Source organism: Pseudophryne corroboree, chromosome 12 (genome assembly GCF_028390025.1).
Source record: "Pseudophryne corroboree isolate aPseCor3 chromosome 12, aPseCor3.hap2, whole genome shotgun sequence".
Taxonomy (NCBI): domain Eukaryota; kingdom Metazoa; phylum Chordata; class Amphibia; order Anura; family Myobatrachidae; genus Pseudophryne; species Pseudophryne corroboree.
Window position 1 is genome coordinate 60,365,507 of NC_086455.1, and position 14,790 is coordinate 60,380,296.

At 49.5% G+C, this 14,790-nt stretch overlaps 1 protein-coding gene across 1 annotated transcript in view; it reads right to left on the bottom strand.

Moving 5' to 3' along the window:
* POLE2 (DNA polymerase epsilon 2, accessory subunit) overlaps positions 1–14,790 on the bottom strand; it is a 156,252-nt gene that overhangs the window by 40,644 nt on the left and 100,818 nt on the right. The window contains exon 12 of the mRNA XM_063947544.1: positions 10,696–10,785. Coding sequence (XP_063803614.1) covers positions 10,696–10,785 — 90 coding nt within the window. The remainder of the gene's footprint in view (positions 1–10,695; positions 10,786–14,790) is intronic.

Sequence of the window (14,790 nt, forward strand, 5' to 3'; positions counted from 1 at the left end):
GAAAACCAGATAGGGGCTTTTATGTGATAAAGCCGCCAACTCCGAAACTCGCCTAGCTGAAGCCAAGGCTAACAACATGACCACCTTCCAAGTGAGATATTTCAACTCCACTGTTTTAAGTGGTTCAAACCAATGTGACTTAAGGAAACTTAACACCATGTTAAGGTCCCAAGGCGCCACCGGAGGTACAAAAGGAGGATGAATATGCAGTACTCCCTTCACAAAAGTCTTTACATCAGGTAAAGAGGCCAATTCCTTTTGAAAGAAAATGGATAAGGCCGAAATCTGAACTTTAATGGAGCCTAATTTTAGGCCCAAATTCACTCCAGTTTGTAGGAAGTGAAGAAAACGGCCTGATGGAATTCTTCCGTAGGGGCATTCCTGGCCTCACACCAAGAAACATATTTACGCCATATTCGGTGATAATGTTTAGATGTTACGTCCTTCCTAGCCTTTATCAGCGTAGGAATGATCCCATCCAGAATTCCTTTTTCCGCTAGGATCCGGCGTTCAACCGCCATGCCGTCAAACGCAGCCGCGGTAAGTCTTGGAACAGACATGGCCCCTGTTGTAACAGGTCCTGTCGTAGAGGAAGAGGCCACGGATCTTCTGTGAGCATTTCCAGCAGATCCGGATACCAGGTCCTTCTTGGCCAATCTGGAACAATGAGAATTGTTCTCACTCCTCTTTTTCTTATTATTCTCAATACCTTGGGTATGAGAGGAAGAGGAGAAAACACATAAACCGACTGGAACACCCACGGTGTCACCAGGACGTCTACTGCTACCGCCTGAGGATCTTTTGATCTGGCGCAATACCTCTGTAGCTTTTTGTTGAGACGGGATGCCATCATGTCTATCTGGGGCAGTCCCCACTGACTTGCAATCTGTGTGAAGACCCCAACTCCCCTGGATGCAGGTCGTGTCTGCTGAGGAAGTCTGCTTCCCAGTTGTCCACTCCCGGAATGAACACAGCTGACAGTGCGCTTACATGATTTTCCGCCCAGCGAAGAATCTTGGTGGCTTCCGCCATTGCCACCCTGCTCCTTGTGCCGCCTTGGCGGTTTACATGAGCCACTGTGGTGATGTTGTCTGACTGGATCAGAACTGGTTGGTCGCGAAGTAAGTTCTCCGCCTGACGTAGGGCGTTGTATATGGCACTCAGTTCCAGGATGTTGATGTGAAGACAAGTCTCTTGACTTGTCCAGAGTCCTTGGAAGTTTCTTCCCCTTGTGACTGCTCCCCACCCTCTGAGGCTCGCGTCCGTGGTCACCAGGATCCAATCCTGAATGCCGAACCTGCGTCCTTTCAAAAGGTGAGCACTCTGCAGCCACCGCAGGAGAGATACCCTGGCCCTGGGGGACAGGGTGATCCGCTGATAAATTTGTAGATGTGATCCGGATCACTTGTCCAATAGGTCCCATTGGAAAGTCCTTGCATGGAACCTGCCGAAGGGAATGGCCTCGTATGTTGCCACCATTTTTCCCAGGACTTGAGTGCAATGATGCACAGACACTTGTTTTGGCTTCAATAGGTTCTTGACTAGAATCATGAGTTCCTGAGCCTTTTCTATCGGGAGAAAAACCTTTTTCTGGTCTGTGTCCAGAACCATGCCCAAGAAGCTCAGACGAGTCGTAGGAATCAGCTGCGACTTCGGGATATTGAGAATCCAGCCGTGTTGCTGTAACACCTTCACTGAAAGTGACACACTGTTCAGTAACTTCTCTCGTGATCTCGCTTTTATGAGGAGATCGTCCAAGTACGGGATAATTGTGACACCCTGCTTGCGCAGGATCACCATCATTTCCGCCATTACCTTTGTGAAAATCCTCGGGGCCGTGGAAAGCCCAAACGGCAACGTCTGAAATTGGTAATGAAAATCCTGTACCGCAAATCTCAGGTACGCCTGATGAGGTGGATATATGGGAACATGAAGGTATGCATCCTTTATGTCCAGGGATACCATAAAATCCCCCCCTTCCAGGCTGACGATGACCGCTCTGAGCGATTCCCTTTTGAACTTGAACCGTTTTAAGTATAGGTTCAGGGATTTTAAATTCAATATGGGTCTGACCGAACCATCCGGTTTCGGAACTACAAACAGGGTGGAGTAGTATCCCTTCCCTCTCTGAAGTAGGGGAACTTCGACCACCACTTGTTGAAGACACAATTTGTGAATAGCATTTAACACTATCTCCCTTTCCAGGGGAGAAGTCGGTAGAGCCGATTTGAAAAACCGGCGAGGAGGCACCTCTTCGAATTCCAGCTTGTATCCCTGAGAAACAATTTCTATTGCCCAGGGATCCACCTGTGAGTGAACCCAGATGTGGCTTTAAAGTCGAAGACGTGCCCCCACTGGGGCAGACTCCCCCAGCGGAGCCCCAGCGTCATGCGGTGGATTTTGCAGAGGCCGGGGAGGATTTCTGTTCCTGGGAACTAGCTGTGCTGTGCAGCTTTTTAGCTCTGCCCTTACCTTTTGCTTTTATTTGAACGAAAGGACTGCATTTGATAATGTGGCGCTTTCTTAGGTTGTGAGGGAACATAAGGCAAAAAATTCAATTTACCTGCCGCAGCTGTGGAGACCAGGTCCGAGAGACCTTCCCCAAACAATTCCTCCCCCTTGTAAGGTAAAACCTCCATATGTCTTTTTGAGTCGGCATCACCTGTCCACTGCCGGGTCCAGAGGACTCGTCTAGCAGAGATTGACATAGCGTTTATTCTGGAACCCAGTAAACTAATGTCTCTTTGAGCATCCCTCATATATAAGACAGCATCCTTTATATGGCCTAGGGTCAATAAAATGGTATCCTTATCTAGGGTTTCAATCTCCGCCGATAAGGAATCTGTCCATGCTGCAACCGCGCTACAAACCCAATGCCGACGCAATTGCCGGTCTGAGTAATGTACCAGAATGTGTGTAAATGGATTTCAAGGTAATCTCCTGCTTGCGGTCTGCAGTATCCTTGAGGGTAGCCGTATCTTGTGATGGCAGCACTATCTTTTTTGACAAGCTTGTCAACGCTTTGTCCACCTTAGGAGATGATTCCCACCGTACCCTGTCCGTTGGCAGGAAAGGATACGCCATAAGAATCCTTTTGGGAATCTGCAGATTTTTGTCTGGAGATTCCCAAGCTTTTTCACATAATTCGTTCAACTCATGTGAGGAGGGAAAAGTTACCTCGGGCTTTTTTCCCTTATACATGTGTACCCTCGTGTGATATGCAAAACATCTTTTATTGCAATAATCATATAACGAATACATTTAGCCACTTTTGGCTGTAACTTTACATCTTCGTAGTCGACACTGGATTCCGAATCCGTGTCGGTATCAGTGTCTGCTATTTGGGATAGTGGGCGCTTCTGAGACACTGAAGGTCCCGGCGACATAGGGACAGACACGGGTTCACTCTCTGACTGTTCCTTAGCCTCAGCTTTGTCTAATCTCTTGTGCAGTAAGTTCACACTAGCACTTAAAACATTCCACATATCCACCCAGTCAGGTGTCGGCACCGCCGACGGAGACCTCACATTCCTACGCTCCCCCTCCTCTCTAGGTGAGCCTTCTACCTCAGACATGTCGACACACGCGTACCGACACCACACACACAGGAAACCTCTTATCTGAAGACAGTTTCCCTACCAGCCCCTTTGGAGAGACAGAGAGAGAGTATGCCAGCACACACCCCAGCGCTGTATGACCCAGGACAAAAACACAATAGTATTATGTTTACCCCAGATAGCGCTGTTTACATATACAATATGCGCCAATGTTGTGCCCCCCCTCCTCTTTAAAACCCTCTGTCTACCATGGTATAAGCAGGGTAGAGTCCGGGGAGCTTCCTCTCAGCGGTGCTGTGGAGAAAAAATGGCGCTGTGAGTGCTGAGGGAGAAGCCCCGCCCCCTCGGCGGCGGGCTTCTGTCCCGCTGAAAATCTCAAAATTTGGCGGGGGCTCTTATATATGTACAGTGCCCAGCTGTACATATACTTATTTTTGCCAAAAGAGGTCTATATGCTGCCCAGGGCGCCCCCCCTGCGCCCTGCACCCTTACAGTGACTGTCGTGTGTGAGTTGTATGGGAGCAATAGCGCACAGTTGCAGTGCTGTGCGTTACCTCAGTGAAGATCATGAAGTCTTCTGCCGCCTCTGAAGTCTTCTTTTCTTCTCATACTCACCCGGCTTCTATCTTCCGTCTCTGCGAGGGGGGCGGCGGCGCGGCTCTGGGACGGACGGCGAGGGTGAGACCTGCGTACCAATCCCTCTGGAGCTAATGGTGTCCAGTAGCCTAAGAAGCAGAGCCTTGAAACTCACAGAAGTAGGTCTGCTTCTCTCCCCTCAGTCCTTCGATGCAGGGAGTCTGTTGCCAGCAGGCTCCCTGAAAATAAAAAACCTAACAAATATACTTTCTGTCAGAAAGCTCAGGAGAGCTCCCTGAAGTGCACCCATCTCCTCTGGGCACAGTATCAAACTGAGGTCTAGAGGAGGGGCATAGAGGGAGGAGCCAGTGCACACCCAGACCTAAAGTCTTTCTTAAAGTGCCCATGTCTCCTGCGGAGCCAGTCTATCCCCATGGTCCTTACGGAGTCCCCAGCATCCTCTAGGACGTTAGAGAGATGTGTTTTACAACAGTGCTAGAGTTTGTTAAAAATAAGAATTTACTTACCGGTAATTCTATTTCTCGTAGTCCGTAGTGGATGCTGGGGACTCTGTAAGGACCATGGGGAATAGCGAGCTCCGCAGGAGACTGGGCACTCTAAAGAAAGATTTAGTACTATCTGGTGTGCACTGGCTCCTCCCTCTATGCCCCTCCTCCAGACCTCAGTTAAGGAAACTGTGCCCGGAAGAGCTGACATTACAAGGAAAGGATTTTGGAATCCTGGGTAAGACTCATACCAGCCACACCAATCACACCGTATAACTTGTGATAAACTTACCCAGTTAACAGTATGAATAACCAACAGAGCATCAACCAATGGATGCCAACATAACATAACCCTTTATTAAGCAATAACTATATACACGTATTGCAGAAAGTCTGCACTTGGGACGGGCGCCCAGCATCCACTACGGACTACGAGAAATAGAATTACCGGTAAGTAAATTCTTATTTTCTCTAACGTCCTAGTGGATGCTGGGGACTCCGTAAGGACCATGGGGATTATACCAAAGCTCCCAAACGGGCGGGAGAGTGCACCAAGTCCTCCTCAGCCAGGGTATTAAACTTGTAGAACTTTGCAAATGTGTTTGAACCCGACCAAGTAGCAGCTCGGCAAAGCTGTAATGCCGAGACCCCTCGGGCAGCCGCCCAAGAAGAGCCCACCTTCCTTGTGGAATGGGCTTTTACTGATTTTGGATGCGGCAATCCAGCCGCAGAATGAGCCTGCTGAATCGTGTTACAGATCCAGCGAGCAATGGTTTGCTTTGAAGCAGGAGCACCCAGCTTGTTGGATGCATACAGGATAAACAGCGAGTCAGTCTTCCTGACTCCAGCCATCCTGGCAACATAGATCTTCAAAGCCCTGACTACATCAAGCAACTTGGAATCCTCCAAGTCACGAGTAGCCGCAGGCACCACAATGGGTTGGTTCAGATGAAAAGATGACACCACCTTTGGCAGAAACTGCGGACGAGTACGCAATTCTGCCCTGTCCATATGGAAAACCAGATAGGGGCTTTTACATGACAAAGCCGCCAATTCTGGCACACGCCTAGCTGAGGCTAGGGCCAACAGCATGACCACTTTCCACGTGAGATACTTTAGCTCCACCGTCTTAAGTGGCTCAAACCAGTGGGATTTCAGGAAAGCCAAGATCACGTTAAGATCCCAAGGTGCCACTGGTGGCACAAAAGGAGGCTGAATATGCAGCACTCCCTTAACAAACGTCTGAACCTCAGGCAGTGAAGCCAGTTCTTTTTGAAAGAAAATGGATAGGGCCGAAATCTGGACCTTTATGGACCCTAATTTTAGGCCCATAGTCACACCTGACTGTAGGAAGTGCAGGAATCGACCCAGCTGGAATTCCTTTGTAGGGGCCTTCCTGGCCTCACACCAAGCAACATATTTTCGCCATATACGGTGATAATGTTTTGCCGTCACGTCCTTCCTAGCCTTTATCAGCGTAGGAATAACTGCTTCCGGAATGCCCTTTTCTGCTAGGATCCGGTGTTCTACCGCCATGCCGTCAAACGCAGCCGCGGTAAGTCTTGGAACAGACAGGGCCCTTGTTGTAACAGGTCCTGTCTGAGAGGCAGAGGCCATGGGTCCTCTGTGAGCATTTCTTGCAATTCCGGGTACCAAGTCCTTCTTGGCCAATCCGGAACAATGAGTATTCTCACTCCTCTTTTTCTTACAATTCTCAGCACCTTTGGTATGAGAGGAAGAGGAGGAAACACGTAGACCGACTGGAACACCCACGGTGTTACTAGTGCGTCCACAGCTATCGCCTGAGGGTCCCTTGACCTGGCGCAATATCTTTTTAGCTTTTTGTTTAGACGGGACGCCATCATGTCCACCTGTGGCAGTTCCCATCGATTTGCAATCTGCGTGAAGACTTCTTGATGAAGTCCCCACTCTCCCGGGTGGAGGTCGTGTCTGCTGAGGAAGTCTGCTTCCCAGTTGTCCACTCCCGGAATGAACACTGCTGACAGTGCTAGTACGTGATTCTCCGCCCACAGAAGAATCCTGGTGGCTTCTGCCATTGCCACCCTGCTTCTTGTGCCGCCCTGGCGGTTTACATAGGCCACTGCCGTGATGTTGTCTGACTGAATCAGCACTGGTTGGTTTCGAAGCAGAGGCTCCGCTTGACTCAGGGCGTTGTATATGGCCCTTAGTTCCAGGATATTGATGTGCAGACAAGTCTCCTGACTTGACCACAACCCTTGGAAGTTTCTTCCTTGAGTGACTGCCACCCACCCTCGGAGGCTTGCATCCGTGGTCACCAGGACCCAGTCCTGTATGCCGAATCTGCGGCCCTCGAGGAGGTGAGCACCTTGTAGCCACCACAGAAGAGACACCCTGGCCCTGAGGGACAGGGTGATCATCCGATGCATCTGAAGATGCGATCCGGACCACTTGTCCAGCAGATCCCACTGAAAGATCCTCGCATGGAACCTGCCGAAGGGAATGGCTTCGTATGACGCCACCATCTTTCCCAGGACTCGCGTGCAGCGATGCACCGAAACCTGTTTTGGCTTTAGGAGGTCTCTGACCAGAGTCACGAGCTCCTCAGCCTTCTCCTCCGGGAGAAACACCTTCTTCTGGTCTGTGTCCAGAATCATGCCCAGGAAGGGCAGACGCGTCGCAGGAATCAGCTGCGACTTTGGAATGTTCAGAATCCAGCCGTGCTGACGCAACACTTCCTGAGAGTGTGCTACGCTGATCAGCAACTGCTCCCTGGACCTCGCCTTTATGAGGAGATCGTCCAAGTATGGGATAATTGTAACCCCTTGCTTCCGAAGGAGCACCATCATTTCCGCCATCACTTTGGTAAAAACTCTCGGTGCCGTGGACAGGCCAAACGGCAACGTCTGGAATTGGTAATGACAGTCCCGTACCACAAACCTGAGGTACTCCTGATGAGGCGGATAAATAGGGACGTGCAAGTAAGCATCCTTGATATCCAGAGACACCATAAAATCCCCTTCCTCCAGGCTTGCAATGACCGCTCTGAGCGATTCCATTTTGAACTTGAATTTCTTCAGATAAATGTTAAGGGATTTTAAATTTAAAATGGGTCTGACCGAACCGTCCGGTTTCGGTACCACAAACATAGTGGAATAGTAGCCCCTTCCCCTTTGAAGGGGGGGGGGGCCTCTACCACCACCTGCTGGAGAAAGAGTTTGTGAATTGCCTCCAACACTATCTCCCTTTCCATGGGGGAAGTTGGTAAGGCCGATTTTAGGTAACGGTGAGGGGGCATCACCTCGAATTCCAGCCTGTATCCCTGAGACACAATTTGTATAGCCCAAGGATCCACCTGTGAGCGAACCCACTGGTGGCTGAAAAGTCGGAGACGCGCCCCCACGGCTCCTGGCTCCGCCTGTGGAGCCCCAGCGTCATGCGGTGGATTTAATGGAAGCCGGGGGAAGACTTTTGTTCCTGGGAACTAACTGCATGGTGCAGCTTTTTTCCTCTACCCCTGCCTCTGGCAAGAAAGGACGCACCTCTGACCTTCTTGCTCCTCTGAGAACGAAAGGACTGCATTTGGTAATACGGTGCTTTCTTAGGTTGTGGAGGGACATAAGGCAAGAAATTTGACTTCCCAGCCGTAGCTGTGGAAACTAGGTCCGAGAGACCGTCCCCAAACAATTCCTCACCCTTATAAGGTAAAACCTCCATGTGTTTTTTAGAGTCGGTATCCCCTGTCCATTGCCGAGTCCATAAGACCCTTCTGGCAGAAATGGACATTGCGTTAACTCTAGAGCCCAGCAGGCAAATGTCCCTCTGGGCATCCTGCATATATAGGACCGCGTCCTTGATATGTGCCAGGGTCAGTAGAACAGTGTCCCTGTCCAGGGTATCTAACTCCTCAGACAGAGAATCCGTCCATGCAGCTACCGCACTACACATCCAGGCCGAAGCAATTGCTGGCCTCAGCAGTGTGCCAGAATGTGTATAAACCGACTTCAAGATAGCTTCCTGCTTTCTATCCGCAGGATCCTTTAGGGCGGCCGTATCCGGAGACGGCAGGGCCACCTTCTTGGACAAGCGTGTCAACGCCTTGTCTACCCTAGGGGAGGATTCCCAGCGTAACCTGTCCGTTGGCGGGAAAGGATACGCCAGAAGTAATCTCTTGGAAACTATCACCTTCCTGTCAGGGGAATCCCACGCTTTTTCACATAATTCATTTAATTCATGTGAAGGGGGAAAAGTCACTTCATGCATTTTCTCCCCATACATATAAATCCTCGTCAGGGACAGGATTTTCCTCAGAAATGTGTAATACATCCTTCATTGCTACAATCATGTAGCGGATGGCTTTAGTCATATTAGGCTGCAACTTTGCCTCATCGTCATCGACACTGGAGTCAGATTCCGTGTCGACATCTGTGTCAACTATCTGGGATAGTGTGCGCTTTTGAGACCCTGACGGACTCTGCGCTGTAGGATCAGGCATGGGTTGAGACCCTGACTGTCCCCCGGTTACAGTTTTATCCAATCTGTTATGCAAGGAGTTTACATTATCATTTAACACCTTCCACATATCCATCCAATCAGGTGTCGGCACCGTCGGCGGCGACACCACACTCAGCTGCACTTGTTCTGCCTCCACGTATCCTTCCTCATCAAACATGTCGACACAGGTTTCGTACCGACACACCGCACACACACAGGGAATGCTCTGACTGAGGACAGGACCCCACAAAGGCTTTTGGGGAGACAGAGAGAGAGAGTATGCCAGCACACACCCCAGCGCTATATAACCCAGGGATTAAACTGTACCTTAGTGTTTACCCTGTAGCTGCTGTTAATATATATATACTGCGCCTAAATTTATGTGCCCCCCCTCTCTTTTTTACCCTTTAATGCACCTGTATACTGCAGGGGAGAGCCTGGGGAGCGTCCTTCCAGCGGAGCTGTGAAGAGAAAATGGTGCTGGTGTGCTGAGGAAGAAGGCCCCGCCCCCTCAGCGGCGGGCTTCTGTCCCGCTTTAATGTGTAAAAAATGGCGGGGGCTCGGGCATATATACAGTCCCAGACTGTATATATGCCTCTTTTTGCCAAAAAGGTACTTAATTGCTGCCCAGGGCGCCCCCTCCTGCGCCCTGCACCCTACAGTGACCGGAGTGTGCGGTGTGCTGTGGGAGCAATGGCGCACAGCTGCAGTGCTGTGCGCTACCTTAAGTAAAGACAGGAGTCTTCAGCCGCCGATTTCGATGTATTCTTGCTTCTGCTGCTTCTGTTCTTCTGGCTCTGCGAGGGGGACGGCGGCGCGGCTCCGGGAACGGACGATCAAGGTTAGGTACCTGTGTTCGATCCCTCTGGAGCTAATGGTGTCCAGTAGCCTAAGAAGCGCTACCTAGCTGCCGTGAGTAGGTTTGCTTCTCTCCCCTCAGTCCCTCGTAGCAGAGAGTCTGTTGCCAGCAGAAGCTCTCTGAAAATAAAAAACCTAACAAAATACTTTCTTTTCTAGCAAGCTCAGGAGAGCCCACTAGGAGCACCCAGCTCGGCCGGGCACAGATTCTAACTGAGGTCTGGAGGAGGGGCATAGAGGGAGGAGCCAGTGCACAACAGATAGTACTAAATCTTTCTTTAGAGTGCCCAGTCTCCTGCGGAGCCCGCTATTCCCCATGGTCCTTACGGAGTCCCCAGCATCCACTAGGACGTTAGAGAAAATAAACTATTATACCTTCCTGGCTGCAGGTAAAATGGCCAAGTTGCACATAATGCGCTATCACATTCATTTCCTAAATAAATGTTCTAGTGAGGGTTTACACAATTTTATTTATTCACTGAGACCATATAAGTTATACCACAATGTGCTCAAAACCTTTGATACTGATATGGAGCGTGGCCTGACGGCCGGTTGTAAACAAAGGGGATTAATTGACATAGTATGCTAATGGTTTTGCCTTCTGATCTAGATAGGGTCATTACGATCGGCAACATAATTTAAATACAAAAATAACCACCGTAAGGACCAAACATGTGCTGCATATTGCCTAACCCACTGCTACTGTCCTATAGACATAAATATACCTTTTAGTGCTTTAATCTGATTTTTCCCGTATGGCGCAGAAGAAAAGTTGCCACAAAAGATGAAGCAGGTCGGAGGAGCTGTGGAGTAACCTTAAAGAAGAATAAAAGAGAAGCATCAACAGAAATATACTATGTGGTTTTGTAATGTTTTGTAATTTTGAATACAGCATTTAAAGGGCTAATGTTAAATTCCTATTTTAACTTTTACACCTAATTAGAAATAAAAACTTTGTTACCTGCTTCTCCCTGCCCGCTGGGGTCCTAAGATATGTCCAACATACTGCTACATGTGTAAGAACTACTTGGTTTGATTTAAACTGACCAACTGTGGAAAGGAGATTGATACAGGGACATTCAACTGCTTGGGGACCCCGACTGATTCAGCAAATGGAGACTAGCAAGTAATAAAGATACAGTGGTGCTTTTTAATATGCAGGTATGATATGTCTACAGAGCAACGAAAGACACCCCCCACCACTCCCCTTCCCTTATCTCCCAAAACCCAACACTTTGGGCGGTATTCAATTCTTTCCACCCCTTTCCACACCCATTCTGTTTCTGCTAACAGGCATGATAAAATAATTTCAGCTTGTTACCCCTGGGGTAGCGACGGCGCCCAACCCTTTATGCAGCTAAACCGGATTACTATGGGTGCGATATGAGCGAGAACGGGGATCACTTTAGAAAGGAGATTGGGCGTGATATTTTATTTGAATACCGCCCTCTGTGTTACATGAAGATTGATATTCAAACTAATCTTCATGTATTATTGCTCTCCTCCCAGGTGCTGGAATATGCATAGTGTAATCCCACTCCATCTCTCTATATGCTTCCATACGGTGAATGATTGTTAGCACTCCGATTGCTGGATAGCTCCAACCATCCACCAATCAGCAAGCTGACAACCATTCACTGTATGACTGGAGGTAGGTAGAGAATGCTGCACTCTGATTGGCTGATAGCTCCAGCGAACAAGCTGACAGCCATTCGTGGCTTGCTGCAGCCTTGGAGGCAGGTAGAGAATGCTGCCTGGTTGCTCTGATTGGGTGCAATTTACAATCAGAGTGGCCAGGCAGCATTCGCTACCTGTCTTTCATGAAGTTCCGCAAGCACCAGCCCAGGAGGCAGTTGTCCATTGGCCCAGCCCACCCTGATTGAAGGCACTTAGAATTAAGGGGCCCAGGGCATCTGCCCGATGTGCTTATACGTTAAGATGGCCTCCGAGAGCTTGCTTTACATGTTTTATTCTGTTAAATTGACATGAACACCCAGTGAATCCACATCATATCCCTTCTATATCCACTTCAAACATAAATTTAATCTCACCCCCCCCCCCCCCCCCCCAAAACACATTCACCCCTCTCCTCACTATCATCCTGTCAATGTTTCCTCCACTGTAACCAATCCACATGGTAAATAAGGAGTGATATGGTAGACTTACCATGGTTAACACTCTTTCTGCGAGGTACATTGGTTCCACAGGAAACATTGGGGTATAGAGTGGATCTTGATCCAGAGGCACCAACAGGCTAAAGCTTTAGGCTGTCCCAGGATGCATTGGAGGCTCCTCTATAAACTCCGCCTCCAGGCACTGGAGCTCAGTTTCGTTAACCAGTCCAATGCAGGAGCAGGCAAGCGAGAAGGCAGATGTTAGTCACATAGAACCACATTCTCACGACACGAGAAGGTACCAGCAGCTTATGCCATACAAACCCATAGAAGCTAGGTGGGTCAGGGTGGGCGCCCTGTGGAACCAATGTACCTCGCAGAAAGAGTGTTAACCATGGTAAGTCGACCAGAACGCTCCTTTTCTGCAGCAGGATACATTGGTTTTCACAGGAAAACATCAGGGACGTCCTAAAGCAGTTCCTCAAGCGAGGGGACGTCCTTAGCGGGTATGAGAACTCGGCGTCCAAAGGAAGCATCCTGGGAGGTGGAAGTATCAAAGGCATAGAACCTAATAAACGTGTTCACTGAGAACCACGTAGCCGCTTCGCACAACTGTCCTGCAGACGCATCACGGCGGGCCGCCAAAGAAGGTCCAACAGACCGAGTAGAATGGGCTTTAATAGCAGCAGGAGCTGGGAGTCCAGCCTGTGCATAAGCTTGTGCAATCACCATTCTAATCCATCCGGCCAAGGTTTGCTTATTCGCAAGCCAGCCACGTTTATGGAAACCAAACAAGACAAAAAGGGAATCTGACCTCCTGATACAGGCAGTCCTCTGCGTATATACACGGAGAGCCCTTACCACATCCAAAGACCGCTCTTTGGAGTACAAATCTGAAGAGATAAAGGCCGGAACCACAATCTCTTGGATAAGGTGAAAATATGACACCACCTTAGGTAAATAACCCGGTCGAGTTCTTAGAACTGCCTGGTCACGATGAAATATCAGAAAAGGTGGACAACAAGACAAAGCGCCTAGATCTGGCACTCTTCTTGCAGAGGCATTAGCCAGCAAGAACAGTACCATGGCCGTAAGCCATTTCAGGTTCACAGACTCAAGATGTTGAATGGAGACTCTTGCAGGGCGTTCAGTACAACAGCCAGATCCCATGGAGCCACCAGAGGGACATAGGGAGGCTGAATCCGAAAAACACCCTGAGTTAGGTATAATCATCAGGTATTGATGCAATTTTTCTCTGAAACAATACTGACAAGGCAGATATATGAACCTTGAGGGTGGCCAGACGAAGCCCTAGGTCAAGGCTTGGACGTTCTGAATCGATATGCATCCTAATTCTCATCAGCACACCAGGTGAAGTAAGAATTCCAAACCCTGTAATAAATCCGGGCAGATAGCGGTTTGCGGGCTTTCAACATAGTCTTGATGACCGCCTCGGAAAATCCTTTGGCCCTCAGGAGTGATGCTTCAAGAGCCATGCCGTCAAAGCCAGTCTGGCCAGGTCTGGGTAAAGACAAGGGCTCTGTACTAGAAGGTCTGGGCGCTGAGGAAGCAGAAGGGGTCTCTCTGTCGATAGACCCTGCAGGCCTGAGAACCAATGCCTTTGAGGCCACGCTGGAGCGACTAGAAGTAGTATTTCTCCTTCTTGTTTGAACTTCCATAGTACCCTGGGTAGGTGTGACACTGAAGGAAACACGTAGTGCAGCCGAAAGTTCCATGGAACCGCCAGTGCGTCCACGAATGCTGCTTGAGGATCCCTGGTCCTTGATCCGTAGACCGGTACTTTGTGATTGTGTCGAGACGCCATGAGGTCTACGTTCCGATAGGCCCCATATGTCCACTAGGCGTTGAAAGACTTCTGGATGAAGACTCCACTCTCCACCGTGCACATCCTGGCGACTGAGGAAGTCAGTTTCCCAGTTTAGGACACCCAGAATGAACACTGCCGATATGGCTGTCAGATGGCGTTCCACCCATCAAAGGATTTTTGACACTTCCATCATTGCCATGCGGGTTCGAATGCCGCCTTGATGGTTTATGTATGCTACCATGGTGGCGTTATCTGACCGTACTTGAACGGGCCTGTTCTGTACCAGAGGCAAGGCGAGAGATAATGTATTGAGCACCTCCCTCAACTCCAGAATGTTTATTGGGAGGAGTGATTCCTCCTTGGTGCAGCGAGCCTGAAAAGAGCGTTGCTCCAACACCGCACCCCATCCCCTCAGACTGGCGTCCGTTGTCAGCAGGACCCAGTTGGGGATCCAGAAGGTACAGCCCCTGTTTAATCTCTGATCCTGTAGCCACCAGGTCAGCGACAGATGCACCTGCGGAGTTAAAGTGATCATCTGAGATCTGATCCGATGAGGTTGGCCGTCCCATTTGGAAAGGATTAACCTCTGTAGTGGGCGGTATTGAAATTGAGCGTACTCTACCATGTCGAATGCCAACACCACCAGGCCAAGCACTTGCATCGCCGAGTGTATCGACACTCTGGGGTGATAGAGAAAGCATCTTATCCTGCCTTGAAGCTTCAGGACCTTTTCTGGAGACAGAAACAGCCATTGACTGTGTGCGTCCAGAAGTGTCCCCATGTGCACCATGCTGTGAGCTGGAACCAGCGAGGACTTCTTCCATTGATAAGCCACCCGTGGGCTTGCAGGAAGGTTACTGTCAGTTGCAGATGACTGA